The following is a 22690-nucleotide window of genomic DNA, read 5'->3' on the forward strand; positions in this document are numbered from 1 at the left end:
AGCAGCAGCAGGCAGGCACCGAGGAGGAGACGAGCTGTAGCTTCTTCTCTGACACGTTAAAGTTGTTAGACTGTTTACCTGTAATCACAAACAAGTGCGGAATTAAAAATGAGAAAGAGGTAAAGTATTTTTTAAAATTTTTTTGCAGTTATTGTTTGTGAAGAAAAGCGTTTTTGACATTTTTTTTTAGCGAAAGTTAGTTGAGTTAGCAAGTAGCTAACTGCTAGCTAGCTAGCTAACGTCAACAACGGTTGGCTGTGAGATGAGTGGATTCTGTGTTTTGTGTTTGGTTTTAATGTCACCAGCGACTTGAATGAGCACGTAATTAAACTTGTTTACTGGTAAGAGGTCTGATCGTGCTTGTCCGACCCTTTTAGCGAGGTGCTCGCAGCGGAGTCTGTGTCGTGCCTGAATAAAGCCCTGTGCCATCTGAAGGACATTTGGGAGGAGATCGGCATCCCCGAGGACCAGAGACTCCAGAGAACCAATGTTGTCAAGAACCACATCAAGGTGAGCTTTGGCGTGTGTTAAGGACAGCATCGTGTGTGTGTGGGTGTGCAATGGTGACTCTGAACGTTTCAAATATCTCACACCAGCACCTGTGGGGTTTCGACCGAGGTTTAATCTTTGATCCGAAGTCAGGCATCTATGAATGAATGAAGGAATGAATGGAGTTTGGGTGTGTGTGTGTGTTTGAACTGGGTGGGGGTGCTATCATTTTAGGTGAAACTAGGCTGGTGGAAACTATTCAAAGCCCCCCTTTCCTATGAATACACTGTCCTCAGAGGCGTCTGGGTTTTGATCAACCAAGTAGTTTTAGGTTTTGGGGTTGCACCTGTTTTTCTTTTTGACTTATGCAGGACAAGACACTGCAAAAATACAAGGTGTGTAATAAGATAAGTCACTCTACCATTGCTCTTAAGAAAACAAACATGCATGGAATGACTCGATAAGTAAGAATATGTGAGTACTGCAATATTAGTGCACTGAATAAAATGATAAATAAGTAAAATTCTTGAAAAGATGGATATATTGGCCTGATATCCAGGCTACTGTGCTGTTACATAATGTTTCTTGGTTGTGTGTGATAGTTTCGTACCTCTGCCTTCTGTAAATATTCATCCGTTGGCTAAAATCAGTGTTTGAGTTTAAATTATTCATATGGATCAGGTTATCTGCAAGTCTCAAAACGCTAAAATCTGTTTCCTCTTAGTGAAAAATGTTTTTAAGTGTTACATAGCTGCTCTATGAGGACTGATTCTTGGTGTATCTGTGCCAAGCTTGCATTGTCCGCTTTCATTTGCTTTTAGTCAGTATTTGTCCGAATGTGTCCCTTCTGTTTTTGAGATTTGTCATCTGTTATGTTGTGGGATTATAAATTTAAACCTCTACAAGCTTCAAATAGTGTTTAACATCTGTCTGGAACAGTTGACATTTAGCCACAGGATGACGCTGACTAATGTGCATTGTCTCCTCACATCCAGCATGTTTGATTTGATCCTCTGTGTAACTCCAACAGAACTTACTGGAGATGATGATCAAAGAAGAGGAATCTCTGAGGAAGAGGCTCATACACAGCATTCAAACATGCAGGACAGAGATGGAGAAACTCTGCTTGGAGCTTCAGCTTCCTGTGTTCGAGGTAACGGCGAAAAAATCTACTATTAATCATTTATACTGAAGAACAGCTGAGAGCTCTCAGGGTCTATGCCTTCAAACATTAGACGTCAGACTCCACAACACCACATTTCCTTAATTTTTGTAACTATCCACAGTATTAACCATTAACGGTATTACTCACAATATATCGCTTAAGAAACTCTTAATAATTTACCTTGATGCCTCAGTTGTTGTCGTTTACAGCAGGTTGATGAATAGCTTTATACGGTTTAATGTGATTTTAGTGGTAAATAAAAATGGCTTGAGGGATTTCTTTCTTTTTTTATCTTTTTAAATAATTCTTATTGAAGACAAAGACAAACACTTACAGGACAGGGACAAAACAACTGGCACAGAACAGCTACGGCATCTAAAGGAGGAAAAGGGAAATAATAAAATAGACAAAAAATGGAGAGAAAGAATAAAATGTTTAGCGTTTTCAATTTGTTTCATTAAGGAGAAAATAATAATAATACATTAATAAACTCATAATATGTAAAAGTCAAAGGAAATGAAATTAATAACTGAAGAGACAAGAGAGATTAAGTGTAAATCAGTTATAAATAGACAAAGAATATAATGATAATATCAGTCATTCATATGGTGGGTCCTGAAGGGGTCTGAAGTCTATGAACATTTGAGGCACCTCTTAAAATGTGGATTTGTTATTGTCCTGTGTGCGCGCTCAGGAGGAGGACGGTATCAGCATGCTGCAGCAAGAGAAGAACATCCGCACCCAGATGGAGGCTCTGCTGAAGGAGAAGACTCAGCGGATGCAGCAGCTGAAGGCTCTGCTGGACCAGGACCAGGACCTGTGCGACATCCTCTGCTCCATGCCCTACGGCATCGCTCCGGACTCCGTTCCCTCGCTGGAGCAGCTGGAGAGCTTCTCCCAGCACATCGCCAACCAGAACGCAGAGAAGGTCAGAGCTCTCACATGTCTGGAACAACCATAACAAATCACTGTAAAGGACCACAAACTGTCCTAAACATCTGTAAACTGTCTTTGACCCGGAGGTGTTCTACTTCATGTTAACAGGCAAGACGATACGCTGAGTTCACTGACATCAAGAGGCAGATCATCTTGTACATGGGAGAGCTGGACCACGTACCTGAGACCAGCTTTGAGAAGGACATCGTCTGTGAGGACGAGGACTCCTTTTGCCTTTCCAGAGACAATATTACTTCACTCAAGCTGCTTCTTTGTCAGGCAAGATCATTGTTTTAATACAATAACATTAGATTTAGCTCATAGCCGTCTGCTGAGTTACTGACTGATGTCGACCATGCAGCTGGAGGAACGCAAGGTGGAGAACGAGGCGATGTGCGAGAGTCACCGAGAAAAGATCCAGCGGCTGTGGGACAGGCTGCAGGTTCCCCAGGAGGAGAGGGAGGCCTTCAACGAACACATGGTCTCATCCAAGAAGAGGAACCTGGAAGCGGTGAGTGAAGTCAAGTGTCCCCGTCTGTGTGCTGCTGATTTCCTGGTTCGGTTTCTGCTGTGCCGTCGAGTTCACACGTTATCATCCTTCCTCAGTTACAAGCAGAAGTGCAGCGCCTGGAGGAGCTCAAACTGCTAAACATCCGCAACGTCACAGACGCCATCCGCTCCGAGATCGCCGTGCTTTGGGAGAAGTGTTTCTTTAGCATCGACCAGCGGCAGGCCTTTGCACCGTATTTTAGCGGTTGGTTCTCTTGTTTGACTTCTATCGATAGCTCTAGTAATCTTTATTGTGTTGGTTTGTTTTGTTTCTGACGCTGTAATTGACTGTTTCTAGAGGAATTTACCGAAGACCTGTTGACTCTACATGACGCTGAGATCCAGCGCTTGAAGCAGCATTATGAGGATCACAAAGAACTTTTTGACGGGGTCAACAGTTGGGAAGAAAGCTGGAGACTGTTCCTAGAACTGGAGGTGAGGACATTTGATAAAAACAGATTCAACAGCTACCGCTACTCAGCTACTCAGCTACTCAGCTACTCTGCTAGGGTACCTGGGGTTTGAGGCCATTTTGAGTGTGTGCTGGTAAATTAACTTATGTGTCATCTGATCTGTAATCCAATCAAAACCAACTTTCTTTATATAAAAAGTGCTGCACAGAATAAATAAATAAAAGACGTTATAGAAGTTGCTGATCAGACTATTTAGGTGGAATGTCAGTGGTTGATCAAGCACCCTAAGAATAAAAAGAAATTTTTTTTCAGTTGGTATTAAATTATTCATTTTATATTATTTTGGGAAGACAAACTTTTAGCCCTCATCCCTGATACCAGTTTTTACCGTCTGACACTTGATGTCCTAAAACCCAGTTTGTTCTAAATGGCTCTGATTGGTTGTAACACTATCCAGGTGCATATAGATTTATTTTATTTTTTTCTCCTCTGTGTCAGTTGAGACACGCCCCAAAATGAAATCAAAATGGCTTTTTTATCAGACTCATATTCTGATAAGAATACAAAGTGACTCCACCTGGCTGATCGCGATCTTTCTCGTTCACAGAAAAAAGCCACAGATCCGACGAGATTCACCAACAGAGGAGGAAATCTGCTCAAGGAGGAGAAACAGAGAACCGAGCTGCACAAAAGTCTGCCAAAGGTAAGACATGAACACCTCCGGTGGCCAGATTAGACACTCTGGCTGCAGAATTTATAAGAAAAATAATAATTGCAGTCTTTCAATATTCAATAAAGTAAGTGCTTTTCCTTATTTGTCCAAGAGTAGAGGACAGAACACATGCAGACAGCAATGCGCTACAATTGCACTTCTATTTCTTAAGAAATATACAATAAAAGGATACTTCATTAAACGTATTCATGATGTACACATTCTTCTTTGCACTAAAACAAAAGTAGTTTGACACCTCTGTTCTAAAGTGAAAACATCTTGTTCTTTATCTTAATGTTTTGTGTGTATTTTGTGTTTTTTTTTTTTTTCTAAGCTTGAGAAGAAATTAAAAGCCCAGATTGACGAGTGGGAAAGCGAGCAGGGCCGAGAGTTTCTAGTGAACGGCCAGAAGTTTCTGCAGTACGTGGAGGAACAGTGGGAGCTGCACCGAGTCGAGAAGGAACAGGAGAAACTAGAGAGGGTGAAAGAGTTGATCCGTTGTATCAGTCGTAATCGTATCATAATGTTTTTCTGAGGAATGCGTTGACACTTCCTCTGTATGAAATCTTATCAGCAACTCAAGAAGAGCAAACAGACCGAGGAGGACATGCTGTACGGGACAGCAGTGCGAACCCCAACCAAACGCAGATTGCTCGGCACTAACACGCCAAATAAGTCCAGAAAGGTGAGTTTCATTTTTTACTTTAATCTAGAAAGTATAAAACCTTGCTTTAATAGTAAATTAAGTTCCTTTCAGTACTAACTCACGTCCTGTCTCTCTCTCATCAGTTTAATGCAACTTCCAGCATCTCTAGCGCCACCTCTAACAGCACCATGCGCTCCGTCTTTGGCGGGACCGTCTGTCGCTCACCTGTGCCCCGCCTCCCCCTCTCTGCCAATAAGGTTGGTTTTTATTTTTGAGACAAAAGAAGTTACGACACTGAAGGAATCCGCATCACTTCAGGATGACAGGAAACACGTTTTCTCTCATGGTTCCTCTTGTTTGTTGATTGATTCTGGCTCCGAACTCATCAATATACACTGCCTGGCCGAAAACAAAGTTACCACCCAAAAAAAAAGGTCACACACTCTGGAACAGGGTAAATCTGGACTCATCAGACCACATGACCTTCTTCCATTGCTCCAGAGTCCAATCTTTATGCTCCCTAGCAAACTGAAGCCTTTTTTTCCAGTTAGCCTCACTGATTAGTGGTTTTCTTAAGGCTACACAGCTGTTCAGTCCCAATCCCTTGAGTTCTCTTCACATTGTACGTGTGGAAATGCTCTTACTTTCACTATTAAACATAGCCCTGAGTTCTACTGTTGGTTTTCTTCCATTTGATTTCACCAAACGTTTAAGTGACCACAGATCACCATCAATCAGGATTATTTTCTGACCACATTTCTTCCTCTAAGACGATGGTTCTCCACTATCCTTCCAGTTTTTAATAATACGTTGGACAGTTCTTAACCCAGTTTTAGTAGTTTCTTCAATCTCCTTAGATGTTTTCTCTGCTTGATGCATGCCAATGATTTGACCCTTCTCAAACAGACTAACATCTTTTCCACGACCACAGGATGTGTCTTTAGACATGGTTGTTGAAGAAATGAGAAGCTACTCATTGCATCAGTTGGGGTTAAATAACTTGTTGATAATCACCCATGCAGTAATTATCCAATAGGAGCCTCCTACCTGTCTGATTAGTTAAATCCGGGTGGAGACTTCTTTTTTGGTCAGGCAGTGTATGACTTCATGTGTTGTATTTAATTTATTAGTTGAATTCTGATGACTTGTGTGATTCTTTCTGTACCTTACTCGTCTGATGCGACTCCCTCCTGCCGTTCATCGCTCAGACTCCAGCAGCGCGGACGCCGGGTGGCGGTAAACCACCTCACCCAAGACTCCAGGGCTGCAACAAAGAGAACGTGGCCCAGTCAAAGGGGACCCCTCTGAGTGGTGCGTTGCTGACCCCCGCTAGTCCACAGCGTAACTTCAGCATAGCCTCTGTTGCCAGCACATATTCAGAGTTTGTGGTAATTTACACTTTTGTCTCTAATCTTTTTTTTTTTTCTCTCTGCTTCGGAGCAATAACACATTCAAGCGTACGGTGGTAGGATGATAATGATGATGAACAAATGCTAATGATGTAAATTTATATTTTAGAGGGACTTGGTCAACACTGAATCTGTTCAGTCAAGGTGTGTTTGCGTCCTGAAATCTCGTGTAATCCTCACTAATATCTTTTAATTCACTGTTATTGCATGCCTCTAATCAAGGAGTAAAATGACCCGTAAACAGACGGTTAGCAGGCGGCTTTAGCTTTAACGTGTTAGCAAACACTCATGAGACGTGAAGTAGGTTCCAGGAAGTCCAGGTCAGTGACACGTGATTTATGAGCTTGTCATTGTGGCAACTATTTTACCTTTCCTTGACAATATTTTGAGTGAAGCTGCAGAAATACTGTACGCTGTTTAACCAGGACCTGGTGTTCATTGGGCCAACACACCGTCCAGGCACATTCAACGTATCTTGACAGTGGCCCACAAACTGACACTCTCACACCCTTCACTACTCTGCAGGCTTCCTCCCACCATCCCTTCATTTTTCTAAAATAGTTTATACACATTGATAACGGGGGCCATTGTCCAGGTTAGTGTTGAGGACGCAGAGAGACCAGTGTTTAGTGATGGATGAGACCAGGTTTGGTTCAAACGTGGACTGGATCTGAAAATGGGTGAACCTTCTGCAACGTCACCTGTAGGATTAATGAAGAGATTCACTGTGTCTGACTCGACCTGACTCCCAGCTCATTTAAAAAAATAAAAAAAAATGATCCAAGAGCTGGAGAGTGAGTGAAGCTGAGGCAGAGAGCTAGCGACCTGTGAGGACACCCGCCTGTCAGTCAAAGCATTAAGGCTCTTAATTATGTGATTTACATAATTCCTGTTAAGTTTCTGATGTGGTTTAAATGGAGGAGTTAATTTCATGAATCATCGTGTTTATACCTGGTATTTTCACACAAAGGCCAGTTAGGATTGACTCAGACCTGGCTGCCGCTCGGCCCAACAGCATCATCCAGTGATGCTACAGCTTTAGACACAGTCAGACACTTTACATTTGAATGAACAAGACTTGAATAAAGCAGGTTCGTGTGCTAAGATCATTGCCGTGCATACTGCAGAGCAGCCTGAACTAATGCTTCGCTTCATGTTGTCACCGCTGCTGCCGCTCTCCAACTTACACGAGCTGTTTCTGTGCGGCTGCCTTCTCGCTAAATGACACCAACAGCCTTCACACTGTGACATTTCATGATCAGGAGACGTTTACTGATGAGACGTTTGCTTCTCAGCGTCTTTTCATCGAAGGGGGATCGACCTTTAACTTGTCCTTCTTCATCCACAGCGAGACCTGTCTAAGACCTCTAACGCCAAGATCCAGCACGACATCCTGAACTCTACCACCACCACCAACACCAACCTTTGACCTCTGCACTCTCACGGTCAGCTCGTAGTATCGTCCTCCTTCCAGTCCTAGAAGGATCGCTACCTTCCACTGCTCTCTGCTTTTATATGTGTAAATGAAGGTAATAATATATTAAGTGTTAAGACGCAGATGAATGAGGGAGAAAGAGTCACCTCTCAAAGTCTGATCCCGGTTTATCGCTGTCTGCAGGAGGAAAAAAATATATTTGTAAACTAACACTACGTTGGCTGTCCAGTATTCCAGTTATTGAAATGTTCAATTGTTCTCTGTACATTACCCTGCACATTGTTATTTTATAAAGAGACAGTTTGTCTTTCTGAAGTTATGCAATCTGGGGTTACAGACCAAATGTATTAAGAATACATAGCACCTTCTTTTTTTTTTTTAGAAAATATATTGCAGTGCTTGGTGTACTTTTTATGCAGACTCACACTGTTCCATCCAAATCTGTTTTTATAAATGTATTTTATTTGTGTATATATTTCTATATCTCCTTGTCCTCTTTGTAGAAACTCCACAGGGTCACATAGGTGCTATTTAGTGAAATGCTACGTATTTGTTTAAATGTAGTTAAATCACACGGATTCACTATCATGGCTGATTTTGGAAACGCTTGGCAAAATATAATAAATACGTTTTCACTCAAAATCTCCAGCGTATTTGTTAAAAGGAAACAAAGGTGGACACTTTTTGGTTGTAGATTATTTGTGATTAAAAGTATTAGTGCAACTGAACATCATCAACATCCACACTGATGTCGATGATGTGGTTTTTCTACCAGTGCTGCTTCATCCAGTCCGTCAGGTGTGTGTGAATCTGATTTAAAGTGAGTGAAGTTTTACAGGGTAGAAAATAATTATGTGCTTTACTTCCATGTCAAGTGTTTTGGCTCCAACAACACAAATAAACATAGTCCACACAATGTGAGCCTCGGGTTTCAGTAGGTGACCTTATCTGGCGTCCGTGTCAGCACATTCCCCTGACTGAAGTTTAACCATTTACCCGTTGGACTGTGATAAGCTTTGTATACAAACTGCAGCATATAAGGGTTGGTTCACTTCTCAGAACTAAAAGCTATGTCATGCCATATTTCAAATTACTATGAAATCAATATTTCAAGGTGAAAAACTCAACACCTCATCTGATTTAAACTCGTTAGAAAGATCAGTCTTGTTAGCTAAAGGTTGGTTTGACAAGGCTCAGGTAAATTAACATCCAGGTCCTTTAATTTAATCAGCGCTGATGTCGAAGGAGGAATATTTCCCTCTCCTTCAGCCCAGGTTCTTTCTACCTATTGGAAAGGTTAGGCTGACTATGAATAGACCACCTGACAACTTCTCTCCAACTGGCAGTTTATTTGGCACGCAGATAATAGGTACAGAGTCAGCGCTGAGACTTCAACTTAACCACCTTAAGGGTAGGAGAAGAGAAGCCCCCAACTATGTGTGCACAGAAGTTTTATTCTGTCTGGGCTCCACCCGATGACAATAGGAGGAGCGCGGCCTTTCGTGTATCAGTAGTTTTCCGAAGCCGGCTGTAACTGGTTTCTACAAGGTGAAATAAGAGTGTGATGCATCTTATCTAGATAGAAGAAGAACATTTCTTTCTGTTCTGTTCTGTTCCCTCACATAACACTTTAATATCCAACACTGATGAAACATTGTTTGGTTTTATCTGATTGCATCTGGAATGATTACAACCAGACTTCTTGTTGCTTTCTTTTTTTTTTCTTTTAGCACATCTGGTCTTCTTCTACCAGTCTTTATGAAAAGCTAAAACTTAAAAATAGTAATCTCGTGTTCTGTTTAAAGACACCATTATAGGAGATTGTTTACGAGCTTTTAACCACAGCTTTACGTAAAGAGAACTCAGATATTTGTCATTTGACATTTAAACATGAAATGTTCAAGGGTTTAAAGCTTGTGTGAGGGGTTGCAGACAAAAGCACTGATGCGTATATTTCTTCACTTCTCTTTGGACCCTGAACATCAAAATTAATCGTGATGGGATGTTGGAACTGAGAAAGTCTGGGAGTGATAATCGGTAATAAATTTCATTGGAAACCATGTAATAAATCCACTACCTTCGATAAAGCACTTTGAACTTGATTTGATTGATTCAGACGATGTTTAAGTGTTAAAAACCTATAGAAATAGAAAAATATATACATTTTAGTTGCTTATAAATTTTTATGGAACAAATTTAGGAGGAATTGTGACATTTCCATAGGTTCTATTTTTTGGGCTCATTATCGGCCCCTGTTAGATAGTGTTCCCTTCATTTTTAGTCTTTTAACTTATCTAATTACATTACAAAGAATTATAGTTATATACGGGCAGAAATTCTGAGAATGCCAAGCAACTTCGTGCTGACTTCAAGGAAATGGGAAATGAGTTTCACTGGTTTCATGTGATAAGCAAAAATCGGTCTTAAAATTTGGATTTGGTGCGGAAACGCCCCACTTTCAAAATAAAACCTGCAAACAATTGCTAGACTTCAAACAGATGTTCTCGCCAATACAAATGTTAATTATTATCTTGTTTTGCTTCTTTATTGTTAGTATTGTGTACGTTTCTGGGTTTAAAATAAATTATTATCGCTATTCATTGTAGTTATTGAAATCACGACATTTATTCCGAAGGATCGTCAACGGAAGTCTCGCTGTCGGAACCTGACCCGGAAGTTGAATTCATCCTTGAAGCCCACACGCGTTAACCGGTTGACAAATGAGACTCATACACAGTCTGTGGGTCACACAGAGATCGGGGCACAACAACAACAACAACAAGGTGTTGTAATGAGACGCTGACCGAGTGTAGAACCTGATTTTTTTTGTTTTATTTTTTTTAGTTTGTTAAATTAAACCAGCTCAGTCATGTCCGGGGTGCTAGCAAGAGTACTCTTCTACCCGACTTTAGCCTACAATGTTGCCATGGAGAAGGTGTCGTCCAGGCGGTGGTTCGACCGAGTGGACGAGACGGTTGTCCTCGGAGCTCTGCCGTTCAGATCCATGACCAAACAGGTGAGACTGTCCGACAGGAGCCTCTCTGGCTAACTCTCTCTAACACTCCATAACACTCAACAAGAAAACTTTATATAATATTGATTTTATAAAATAGATTTTTTATCAGAAATCTAAATATATATATATAAAAATATTTAGGGATTTATTAAAAAATATTAATTATACCTAAGTGTCAAAAAAGAATCGTAGTTAAATCCATAAATCGAGTTCTGAAAAAAAGTGAATGTGTTAAAAAAATAAATAAATAAAATAAATCACACCAGCAACAAGTAATGTGATCAATAATAAATAATAATAATAATAATAATAATTAGCAAAAAAAGAGTGTTAAACTTTTAAGTCATTTTCTAATTTTCTAGTTTATGAAAGGGTTCGTAGACAAAAGCACTATGATATGCTTCTTTCTTTATCTTTGGAGCCTGAAAATCAGATTTTATCAGTTTATATACAGGATTTTAAATCATGTTGGAACAGAGAGAGTCTGGAAAAACTGTAAAATTAAAGAGTTCCCCTGTTAACTTACTGAATGAACATATTGGAAAATTCAACAGGTATCTATTAAAGGCACTACTTATGATGAACCACTTTGAATTTCTGAGACTCGGTTGACTCAGATCATGGTCAAAAATGAAAAAAAAATATATGAATTTAAACAAAAATAGAACAACTGACATGAGAAGAGCTGATTGTGAATGAATTATATTTTCTTCTTTAGCTTTTTTGCTAAATAATTAATTAATGTGACCCACAGGAAATATTCTGATGATAGGTGGAGGAAAATCAACAAGCCTAAGATCAGTACAGGGGTGTAGAGTCAAGATTTAAAATAAAAACTGCATTAAAGTCTTACTTTATAAAAAATCTCCCTTAATAAAAATCAGTAAATAAGAATAAAGAAATGAAATCAAGAGACACCTGAGGGTAGAAACAGTTCATACTTTAAAGCTTGTGTTGAGGGATTTCAGACAAAAGCACCGTTTCATATAAGTAAAGGTGAGTTTCTTAGTCCATGATGAAAATAGCCCTCAGTTGTGGTCCCAAATAATGTCGTATAATTAGGACTTATCTTCTTTCTCTTTCATATTGTGACCCAGAATGGGAATTTCTGTTCCTGTCATCCCTGACATTTAATTTATTTTATTTTATTCATTCAAGGGAAGTGAGACTGTACTGTACACGTCACAAGACACAAAGTGCTGCCCTTTGACAGACGCTCTCTGTAATTTCCCTGTCTTTGTAAATTGTAGGATTCATTAAGGTATTACTCTGAATTGACCCTGTCACGCTCAAGTCGTCAACATGTAGCACATGATATACAGTTCAAACCAGTTCAAACCAGGGCACCTCTCAGTTTGACCTCAGATGCTAAATGGTCGTCGGCTCTGAGAACTGACGGTCGGCGTTTCTTGTGTTGCAGCTGGTAGAAACAGAAAATGTCCGAGGGGTTATCACCATGAATGAGAAGTACGAGACCGCGTATTTCTGCAACTCGGGCGAGGTGAGTTTAATTCGTTTGAACCTCAAATGTTCTGTGTGATAAAAGATAAAAACATTCCCCAGTCACATCGCAGCATCTTATACAGTATTATTATCCTGTATAAGTTTCCTAAGACCCTTTAAGAGATTGTGTGTACATCAGCTTCAGTACTTACATTTGAGGTAATATTTAAAGCCGTTTGAAGCGTAAAAAGACCAGAGGGCTGGTTTCATTATGTGTAGCCCCTGATGAATGACTGACTGTTGATGTTGGGTGCAGGAGTGGCAGGCCGCTGGCGTGGAGCAGCTGACGCTGAGCACAGTGGACCTCACCGGCGTCCCCAGCCTGGAGAACCTGCACAAGGGTGTGGAGTTTGCTCTGCAGCACAGGCAGCAGGGAACCAGCGTGTACGTCCACTGCAAGGCCGGACGGTCCCGCAGCGCCACGCTAGCCGCTGCGTACCTCATACGGGTCAGTACGTCACTGTGAGAAACGGTTCTAACCTGATTTAAACCGTTCCGATCAGAGATTCTTAACCGTTTACATGGTAATGCTAAAAATGGATGATGATACAGACAGATTTTAACGCAGATATTGTGGAGGAAAAAACTCTCGCTGTATGTCATCAAGAACATTTTAAAGCTCTTGTAACATCACAGGGATTTCTTCTTGTTTCTTTCACTAACAGTTACACTGCTGGACTCCAGAGGAGGCCTGTCAGAAGCTGGCTTCAGTTCGCCCGCACGTCCTGGTGCGCTCCGCCCAGCTGGACATGCTGAAGACATATCACCAGCAGGTGTGTGGACAGTCCACCTGAGAAAGTTCGGACCTCGTTATGTTCCCGCTGAAGTGGAAGACTGAACTCAGAGCCTTGATCAAAGCCACGCTGACCTGAAACACACAGGGTTGTCTCTGTGTCTCTTTAGCTGGTCGACCTTAACGTAATGCTCGACCACTGAAGAGCAAATGTCAAATTATTAAGTTTTTAAATGGGATTTTCATGAGTTTTACAGAAAATTTGTTTTTTTAGTTAATCAATGACAAATCAGTTTCAAATCATTTTAAACTTAAGCTCACTATGTTCAGCCAAATATAAATACATATACTGTCGTTATTCAAACATTTATTTTACATTTATAGTATGTTCCCACAGTGCCTCATGACTAACAATGATGTTAAATAAATATGTGTGACATGTTGCAGGTGTTTATTCTTATTTATTTTCAATCTTTTTGGTATTTACCTGATAAGTGCATGTGTGCAGAATGAGAAGCAGTAAAAACAACCTCTGCAGCAAACTGACCCTGAAGATTAAAGAAAGTAGATTCACTGTTAGTTGTTGTCGTTGTTTTTTTCTGCACAAAGATGCTCTGTGTGAAATAAAGTCTGAAGAATACCTCAGAAGTTATGTGTGAGGAAGTGTGGATGATCATTTTGCATGCTGTGGTGTATTTCAGACTTTGTTGTGAAATAATAAAGTTGTGCATTAACATCTCAGTATTGGTTTGTATTTTGAAACCACTTGACTGTAAAGCTATTTTTTTTTTAACTGGAAAACTGAATGTGAAATTCAAATTTTCAAATTTAGTCAAAATACTTGTGACAGTTTAGTGTGTAAGAAGGTAAAAGAACTATTAAAATGATTTATGACCTGTTCCATTAACTGTTTTCTATTAGATGCAAACTAAAAGGTCACCACCTGGATTTAACTAATCAAATAGGTAGGAGCCTCCTATTGGATAATTACTGCATGGGTGATTATCTTTCAGCTGGCAACAAGTTATTTAACCCCAACTGATGCAATGAGTAGCTTCTCATTTCTTCAACAACCATGTCTAAAGACACATCCTGTGGTCGTGGAAAAGATGTTAGTCTGTTTGAGAAGGGTCAAATCATTGGCATGCATCAAGCAGAGAAAACATCTAAGGAGATTGAAGAAACTACTAAAACTGTAAGAACTGTCCAACGCATTATTAAAAACTGGAAGGATAGTGGAGAACCATCGTCTTCCAGGAAGAAATGTGGTCGGAAAGAAATCCTGATTGATGGTGATCTGTGATCACTTAAACATTTGGTGAAATCAAATGGTAGAAAAACAACAGTAGAACTCAGGGCTATGTTTAATAGTGAAAGTAAGAACATTTCCACACGTACAATGTGAAGGGAACTCGAGGGATTGGGACTGAACAGCTGTGTAGCCTTAAGAAAACCACTAATCAGTGAGGCTAACTGGAAAAAAAGGCTTCAGTTTGCTAGGGAGCATAAAGATTGGACTCTGGAGCAATGGAAGAAGGTCATGTGGTCTGATGAGTCCAGATTTACCCTGTTCCAGAGTGATGGGGGCATCAGGGTAAGAAGAGAGGCAGATGAAGTGATGCACCCATCATGCCTAGTGTCTACTGTACAAGCCTGTGGGGGCAGTGCTATGATCTGGGGTTGCTGCAGTTGCTCAGGTCTAGGTTCAGCAACATTATGAGTCCAAAGAATGAGGTCAGCTGACTACCTGAATATACTGAATGACCAGGTTATTCCATCAATGGATCATAGATCAGATGACAATGCCAGGATTCATGGGGCTCAGATTGTGAAAGAGTGGTTCAGGGAGCATGAGACATCATTTTCACACATGGATTGGCCACCACAGAGTCCAGACCTTAACCCCGTTGAGAATCTTTGGGATGTGCTGGAGAAGGCTTTGTGCAGTGGTCAGACTCTCCCATCATCAATACAAGATCTTGGTGAAAAATGAATGAAACACTGGATGGAAATAAATCTGGAGACACTGGAGAAGATTATAGAAACAATGATATAGAGAATGTGTGCTGTAATCAAAGCTAAAGGAGGTCCAACCAAATATTATTTTTTTTGGTTGGATGTTATTTGTCCCCCCGTCCACCAGGAGGCGCCAGCTCGCTAACAGCCGCGTCTTACTGCCCGAGGTAAACCGACTCCAGAGATCAATCATGGCGGCGTCGTTGATGCGGTTTGTCCGCGGAGGACTTGGAAGGAGTTATAACAGTACGTTGACTAAAAACTCTGCTGTGTTTACACTGAACTGTCGCTGTGGTAATTTAACCCGAGTCTGCGTCCATTTGCGCTCGTCTGAAAAGTGTATTATGTCATTTTGATCCGGCTAACGTCTCTGGTTTGACCTTTAAGCTAGCTAATGCTAACGCTAACCGTTACGGAACCGAATAGCTGAACAGCAGCAAGGATGGACGGCTTGTGTTGTTATTTCTATATAGATAGATAGATGGATAGGTGGATAGATAGATGCTTTATTGATCCAGTGAGTCAGTAGATTAGATTTAACTTGATTGACATTGTATATAGTGCAGGAAATACTGAAGTATCAATGTCAAAAAGTGCTAAATTAACCCAACAACAGGGAACAAGCTACAACTATTAAGCAAATAATTCACAATAATAGTATATATAAAATGTAATACTAATATATAGAATAGTATTATGCAGCATGTCGTGAAAACAAAGTATAAAAGCAGTGAAAATAAAAAGCGTTATGTGTTAGAAATGTATAAAATGGATATATGCAATATAAACAACATATATATATATATATGTGGGGTACATATAAGATGAAAATATGGGGTAAAATATAAGATATATATGTTTGTGTATGTGTGTGTATACAACATATACAATATGCAAGTATATAAAAATATAGGGTAAATGGGATAAACAAATATTTGTCAGATGTAAAGAGATGTGTATAGCTAGAAGGTTAAGTATGAAGAATATATAAGATCCTATAATTTATATATAAAATATGCAAGATATATCAATTTTACATAATATATGAGATATATAAGTAATATGTAAGCTATATAATTATTATATATGTAACATAAAAGGTTGTGTTTTGAGTGGATGTTAGAGGAGAGTTAGTTTGTACCCTAACCCTTTATTCTCCTGCTTCTTGTTCCTCAGTTGCCAGAAGTTCGTGTCTCCTCCAGCAGCAGACCCGGCTTCAGAGCTCGACCACTGAGTCCAAACGTGAGTACACACAAACAGACACTGTTCGTACAAGACGGCTGTTTTTGACTCTGCCTAACCAACCTCCTCTGCTCTCTCCTGCAGCCACCGTCAGGCCCAGTGATCCCGTCACTCACAAGCAGCTGGCAGCGTTCGGAGAGTATGTGGCCGAGATAATGCCTAAATACGTCCAGCAGGTCCAGGTCAGTTTATCTGCCACCCTTCCTTTCTAACGACACATCCGTTAATGTACTATCTGTAAATCCCAGCTGTTCTTGCCGGCCAATAATCTAAAATATTAAGAATCCTGGTGGAAAATGTGTGTTTGTGCAGGTGACCTGTTATAATGAGCTGGAGGTGATGATCCATCCTGACGGAGTGATCCCGGTGCTGACCTTCCTGAGGGACCACACCAACGCCCAGTTCAGGAACATGATCGACCTGACGGCTGTCGACATCCCGACACGGCAGAACCGCTTCGAGGTAGCTGACGCGCCACACACACACACACACACAGACACACACACAGACACACACACAGACACACACAGACACACACACAGACATGTCATTTAACTGAACGGGAATAAAAAGCTGTGTTAGGGTGCAGCCTTGGAGACAGATTTGTGATTTTGTCATATCGCTTCCTGTTCAAAGTGACTGTAGCTGTGTCTGTTGCTCCAAGTAAATGAGACAGCGTAACCACAATCATGTCGGGTTATAACGAATGCCTACCTGTGCCTAATTATGTGTGATTCAAGAGGAAACTGGGTAAAAGCAGCTGTGAAGGTGCCTCAGTCATCCAGGTTCTTGTATATCCAAGGATAACTGGACTTGTAGAGTTTCTTGTTTCATCTAGGTGGTTTCTCCAGTTCTGAAAGACTGGTAGGTTGGTGTGTTGTTGGTTATTCCTACAGTAACAGATTAGTTGTCTTTATTAGACTTGTCCCGATCGGTATCATGATGATCTAATTGTGATCGGGCTTGGCTGAAGTCATTTCGTAGTCATATATTTTAGGTCTGCCATGAATCAAAACTACGTCCCTGTAGCATCTTCTTCTTGGCTAGCATCAAAGCTACCAAAAAAAATCCTAGAAGAAGAACCAAAATCACGTGACTAAACATGTCTGCTGTGTGGAAGAAGTCAGTCAGACAGCAGTTAGTAGATGTTTGATGAGGTGGTAGTAGGAGATCAGACCAGCTACAATAAAACCGAACAACAACAACAAACACTGAACGTTTAAAAGAAGAGAAAAGTTTCCTGGAGACAGCATCAAGGAGAAACATCTTCCAGAGAGGGTTAGGGAGTTTATGGCAGCGTTGGATGACCAGAACATTTGTGGAGTAGAGAACACAAGGTACCAGCTACCCTCTCCACACTACATTAACTTTGACAGAAAGATTTATTGGACTGAATCCAGTCCACTCTAGGAGAAGACAAGGAAGACAAGGACAGACTTTAGGAAGCTACAGGGAGGAACTTTAGTTTATTTCATATTGGATCAGTGGCCAGGAAACCTGATCAGGACATCCCTGTTCTTTATTCACTACTTCCTTAAATGGCCGTTCTTGTTAATCTAAGATGCAAACAAGCTGTCTAAATGTTCCTACAGTGATCATTGGCGTGTTTGTTTACAGATCATCTACCACCTGCTGTCGCTGCGCTACAACTCTCGTGTGCGCATCAAGACGTACACAGATGAGTTAACACCGGTGGACTCTGCCGTCCCCGTCCACATGGCTGCCAACTGGTACGAGAGGGAGGTGAGTCACGCTCTGAAGCATCCTTACAGTCTCTCATCAGAGAACACCCGCGTCCTTCACGCTGGCAGCAGCACAGACAAACTGAGACAGGTCTTTTGACAGGTGTGGGACATGTTTGGGGTGTTCTTCGCCAACCACCCGGACCTGAGGCGCATTCTGACAGACTACGGCTTTGAGGGTCACCCCTTCAGGAAGGACTTCCCTCTGTCAGGATACGTAGAGGTGAGTTCTACCAGGAACAGTCAGCTTTATTCAGCCTTCACAAAATGAGACGCTGTCTGCTGGAAAGACTAGTTTTTCTATAAGATAATATGATATTTTTAAAATGTGCCAATTTTTACTTTGAAAACGCAAAAACAGGCTTTAACTTAAACAGTAAAAGTGAAACTAACTGAATCGTGTTTCCTGCTGCAGGTGCGTTACGACGACGAGTTGAAGCGTGTGGTGGCTGAGCCTTTGGAGCTGGCGCAGGAGTTCAGGAAGTTTGACCTGAACACGCCCTGGGAGGTGTTCCCCGCCTACAGAGAGCCCAAAGAGGCTGCACCCAAGCTGGAGGCCGGCGACAGCGCCCCTGAGAAGAAGTGATGAGTCCCACAGTTCTGTCTGTTTGTGTCATTCTGGGACTCCAGCACCTCAACGACGACAACCCTGATATTTATGTAAATAAAACTACTAATAAAAAAGTCTGTAAAGTATTTTTGTGGCGCTCTTGTTTTTATTTCAATGTACATATTACATACACCAATCAGCCACAACATTATGACCATTAACAGGAGAAGTGAATAACATTTAAACCATCTTGTGACAGTTCAATGTTCTGCTGGGAAACTTTTGGACCTGGTATTCATACATGTGGATGTTACTTAGACATGTAGCAGCCACCTAGACCAGACCAGACACCCCCACCCCATAGCAATGACACTCCTTGATGGCAGCAGCCATCCCCAGCAGGATGCAGCCTGACACAGACACACACACAAAAACACTTTAGGAACAACTAAAAAAAAAAACATGAAGAACAGCACAAGGTGTTGACCTGGCCTCCAAATTCACTAGATCCCAAACTGATCAAGTATCTGTGGGATGATCCACAGAGGCCCCTCCCCTCAAAGGCCCCCCCACTAACAACATTCTGTTGCCAGACACCACAGGACACCCTCAGAAGGCCCATGTCCATTCTCTGATGAGTCATCACAAGGGAGACCTGCACAATATTAGGAAGGTGGTCATAATGTTATGTCTGATCAGTGCATACGCTTCCTGTTTCCTGTATTATTAAGTGCTGTGACAAGGAAAGATGCTTTAACACAGTGGTAAAGAGTCTCTGGAACATGTTACAGGCATCAAATTCAAAATGAGTGAATATTTGCAAAAAGTTCATCAGTCTGAACATTAAACATCTTGTCTTTGCAGCGTGTTCAACTGAATATGAGCTGTTTTTATTTGCACAACGTCCCAACTTAATTCCAATTGGGGTTTGTATTTATTCTGGGCCTTTGGTCACTTTTCGATGTGCTCTGGAGACATCTCCACTGTCATTTGCAGGGGATTTCTAGATTTGCATGTGTTTTCTTCAGCTGCAGTGCGTCGAACTAACTGGTTGTGTCCATATATGTTTGGCCATATAGAGTACTTACTCAACCTTGTCATATTCCAGATATCTTTGTGATTCTGTCTCCACAAGAAGAGTTTCAATAACTACGTCCTATTATTAGACATTGCATTCAGCCAGCAGGCAGCGCTGCAGCACAGAATATAAAATAAATAAAAGAGGTAAAGCTGAAGCTTTCTCTGAACACATCCATCCACCGTCGTGGCCACAGAAACAGTCCAGTCTGTACGTTTTAAGTTTTATTTTGTCAAACATTTTCATTGAAGCATTCGTTTCACACGTAAGAAATAATCAAAACATATCAAAGAGTCGACACGAGCCATGGGTCAAAATGATTTCCAGGATCTTTTGAGCTTTATTTTTTTATTTATTTATCTCCTCCCAGAACGGTTGGATTTGTTAGACGTGCTCATTTTATTCCCAAGTAAAACTGAACGACGTATGCACATTTTGACCCACGTCTGCTCAGAAACAGAGAAGCACAGACCAGAAAACATCCAGACGCACTGTCAAACACTGTACAGGCAAATCACCGATCAATAAAAACACACAGTTAGCAGGCGTCGACCGAGGCCCGTGAAGCTACTCGAACAATCATTAGACGGTATCTTTTTAAGTCTTTGTATTTTTAGTTACGTGCATGCATCACACACATGTGCTTCGGAGCGTGTGCTCAAACAAACACCTTTACACACCTGGAGCTCTGTGCGGTTTGCAGGCTGGTTCAGATTTTCTGACAAATAAAACTGAGGCAAATGGAGAAACCACACTCTCACAGTATAACGTCAAACTGTGGAAGAAAGAGAAATAAGTAAAAAAATTGAATTTAGTCTGTTTTTTAGAAGTCACTGCAGCCCGTAAAGGACGGGAAATTGTCGATTAGTGAGGCTGTGATGAAGAGCGGCCTGAAGCCAGACACTCGCTGACGGTTATTAGCTTTCCAGAGAAGGTGTGAGTCCATTTTCCTTCCGTGCCACAGAGAGATCACAGTGAGGTGAAGACTTTTAGGACTTTTTTACACTCTGACTGAGCGACGTGGCCGCACCGCTGGGATTTAAACCGACCTTTTCAGGTTTTATTTCAAGCTGAATGCACAAAGAGAAAGACAGAGAGAGAAAGAGACCTCATTTTGCCTTTTCAAAACTCAGCAGTGTTTTTATTTTTTTTTTTAAACTATTTTTAACTTGTGAACTACTTTTCACACCACTCAGAGATGGAGCTCCAAGTTGCTAGGCTGGAAACTGGAGCAGATTTGGCTGAATATTAAACACTGTTTCAGTTTTTCTTGTCTTGTACCCATTACTCTCCTGCTGAAGCTTTGATTTCTCTTCTGCTGCTCACTTTGACTCTCTTCATTTTCCTCGTACGCGTCACCGTGTCTCTTGGATCAGAAATCCATCCATCATTATTGTTTGCGCTCCGCATGCAGGCCGTGCAGTAATCGGACCGATAAAGAGTCTCCGTGATTTCCCGGAACTATGACACTTGGACCTGGACCTTTCTGGTGTCATTTGGAGTTATTCGGACAATATTTACATCCGTATATCCATATAGTGGGAGTGACTGGGGCACTGAAACGCAACCTCTAAATAACACATTATCTACCGTGAAACTCATTCATTTCACCAATATTTTGTTATGATACGCTAGAGCTATTCCCTGTTGAGTCCAGAGTTACCTGTTATCTATTCACGGACGTGCAGCGGTTTGTTGTTCCAGAGTTTGGAATACTAAATACTACACTCAGTTTGTTGCTCTGTTTTGGGTCTCCACCAACCACAGAAGAGAAACGCCTGGCATTTAAATGCTAATGAACTCCCAGTTTGTTGCTCTATTTTTGGTCTCCACCAACTGCAGAGAGATACGCCTGGCTGTTAAACGCTAATAAACAATCTATACTTTTAACCCTGTGTTTGGTCTCCACCAACTACAGCAGCAGACATCTGGTTGTTAAATGCTAATAAACACTCAGTTTGTAGCTCTGTTTTTGGTCTCCACCAACCACTGAGGAAAACACTCATCTGTTAAATGCTAACACGTTAACTAGCTCTGTATGCTAACTAACGTGTTTGTGTTGTGTCTGAATAATGCTGGAACTGAACAGTAAAGCAAGCAGGCAGGTAAATGTTCTACAGAAGGCAAAACCGGGTCGTGATGCTGTGAGCAACCCTTTAACATTTCACATAGTCGTTATTAACACAAAAATACTGATTAGCATAACTTTGGATGTGTTTTTTCTTTGAGTGCCACAATCAAATGAAGGAAACAACCCTTAAACGTACTATGATTTCTTTAAATAAAACAGTTTGACATTAAACTGAGCTTCATAAATTGGCCTGTTCGTAGCACACAGGTGTGTAGAGACCACAGTTTATATCAGAATTTATCTTCTCATAAATTCACAACCAGTTAACTGTAATAAAAAAAAGTAAATGCTCAGTAAAAGAAAAGAATCACTTCATGTGCCTCCTCTCCAGCCGAGGAGGTGATTTCATAAAGTCAGGGTTCATCACAATTTGAAGAGCGTCATCTATTTTCCCGGCGGTGTGAAATTAAACAGACATGCATATTTCAGAGGCCTCGGGAGAAGCAATTCAATTTTCCCCCACAGTGGACGCCATCTGAAGATATGAATTAAACGCTGCTAGAATTAGAAATCAAATTACGCTCCACGTCCCCGCAGGCCCAGAGGTGGCATGTGGTCAACAGTGGGATGGATATGGAGCTCTGCACACTTCCAAAACCATGCCAGTTTTTTCAGTTTTTATATTTATTTATCTTTTTTTTTTTGTCCCGCCGTCCTCTGCTCCTGCTGCGGCCGATGTCGGCATGAGTAAACACCAAACTCCCAAAAAAGAAAGACACAAGACACAGAGTTCATATCGCTGGACATGCCTCTAGAGACATACGAAGCAGAAACACCAAGTCTTTGACGAGGATAACAAACGCACTCTGAGGAATATTTCACCTAAAAATGAGAACTCTGTGATTATCTACCTCACCGTAAATCTACCACTGGATGAATTTAGGGATTCGGCCTCAGCTACAGCTCAAATAATGGACCTGAATTA

The 22690-nt window shown here is 41.1% G+C and overlaps 3 protein-coding genes across 5 annotated transcripts; all 3 read left to right on the top strand.

Moving 5' to 3' along the window:
- Nucleotides 1-3: 3 nt before the first annotated feature.
- Nucleotides 4-8396, top strand: prc1b (protein regulator of cytokinesis 1b). 3 transcript variants are annotated; one of them, XM_084540948.1, is made up of 15 exons: nucleotides 4-119; nucleotides 378-510; nucleotides 1520-1642; nucleotides 2349-2582; nucleotides 2699-2869; nucleotides 2952-3101; nucleotides 3197-3344; nucleotides 3438-3574; nucleotides 4160-4255; nucleotides 4599-4745; nucleotides 4839-4949; nucleotides 5054-5167; nucleotides 6119-6298; nucleotides 6429-6463; nucleotides 7668-8396. In XM_084540948.1, exons 1-15 carry the CDS (start codon nucleotides 109-111, stop codon nucleotides 7714-7716), a joined length of 1839 nt encoding a protein of 612 aa, XP_084397074.1. In that variant the 5' UTR covers nucleotides 4-108; the 3' UTR covers nucleotides 7717-8396. The 3 variants fall into 3 exon arrangements, with proteins under 3 accessions (XP_084397074.1, XP_084397075.1, XP_084397076.1); XM_084540949.1 differs by lacking the exon at nucleotides 6429-6463; XM_084540950.1 differs by lacking the exon at nucleotides 6429-6463 and having other exon boundaries at nucleotides 6119-6221.
- Nucleotides 8397-10283: 1887 nt separating this feature from the next.
- On the top strand, nucleotides 10284-13747 carry ptpmt1 (protein tyrosine phosphatase mitochondrial 1). The gene is made up of 4 exons (XM_084541717.1): nucleotides 10284-10770; nucleotides 12191-12271; nucleotides 12530-12721; nucleotides 12939-13747. The coding sequence occupies exons 1-4, from the start codon at nucleotides 10624-10626 to the stop codon at nucleotides 13065-13067; spliced, it is 549 nt and encodes a 182-aa protein (XP_084397843.1). The 5' UTR covers nucleotides 10284-10623; the 3' UTR covers nucleotides 13068-13747.
- Nucleotides 13748-15175: 1428 nt separating this feature from the next.
- Nucleotides 15176-18702, top strand: ndufs3 (NADH:ubiquinone oxidoreductase core subunit S3). Its single transcript, XM_084574999.1, has 7 exons — nucleotides 15176-15268; nucleotides 16199-16264; nucleotides 16349-16446; nucleotides 16577-16726; nucleotides 17882-18007; nucleotides 18110-18229; nucleotides 18422-18702. Exons 1-7 carry the CDS (start codon nucleotides 15214-15216, stop codon nucleotides 18590-18592), a joined length of 786 nt encoding a protein of 261 aa, XP_084431125.1. The 5' UTR covers nucleotides 15176-15213; the 3' UTR covers nucleotides 18593-18702.
- The last annotated feature ends 3988 nt before the right edge of the window (nucleotides 18703-22690 follow it).

This window comes from Chelon labrosus (genome assembly GCF_963514085.1).
Source record: "Chelon labrosus genome assembly, chromosome: 3".
NCBI classification, from domain to species: Eukaryota; Metazoa; Chordata; class Actinopteri; order Mugiliformes; family Mugilidae; genus Chelon; species Chelon labrosus.

Coding starts and splice junctions, on each gene's coding strand:
- ndufs3 (XM_084574999.1), top strand. CDS start 15,214: ATGGCGGCGTCGTTGATGCGGTTTGTCCGCGGAGGACTTGGAAGGAGT. Junction 15,269..16,198: donor ACTTGGAAGGAGTTATAACA/GTACGTTGACTA, acceptor CTTGTTCCTCAG/TTGCCAGAAGTTCGTGTCTC. Junction 18,230..18,421: donor CTCTGTCAGGATACGTAGAG/GTGAGTTCTACC, acceptor TTCCTGCTGCAG/GTGCGTTACGACGACGAGTT.
- ptpmt1 (XM_084541717.1), top strand. CDS start 10,624: ATGTCCGGGGTGCTAGCAAGAGTACTCTTCTACCCGACTTTAGCCTAC. Junction 10,771..12,190: donor TCAGATCCATGACCAAACAG/GTGAGACTGTCC, acceptor CTTGTGTTGCAG/CTGGTAGAAACAGAAAATGT. Junction 12,722..12,938: donor CCGCTGCGTACCTCATACGG/GTCAGTACGTCA, acceptor TTTCACTAACAG/TTACACTGCTGGACTCCAGA.
- prc1b (XM_084540948.1), top strand. Junction 4,256..4,598: donor TGCACAAAAGTCTGCCAAAG/GTAAGACATGAA, acceptor TTTTTTTCTAAG/CTTGAGAAGAAATTAAAAGC. Junction 6,299..6,428: donor GCACATATTCAGAGTTTGTG/GTAATTTACACT, acceptor TTTATATTTTAG/AGGGACTTGGTCAACACTGA.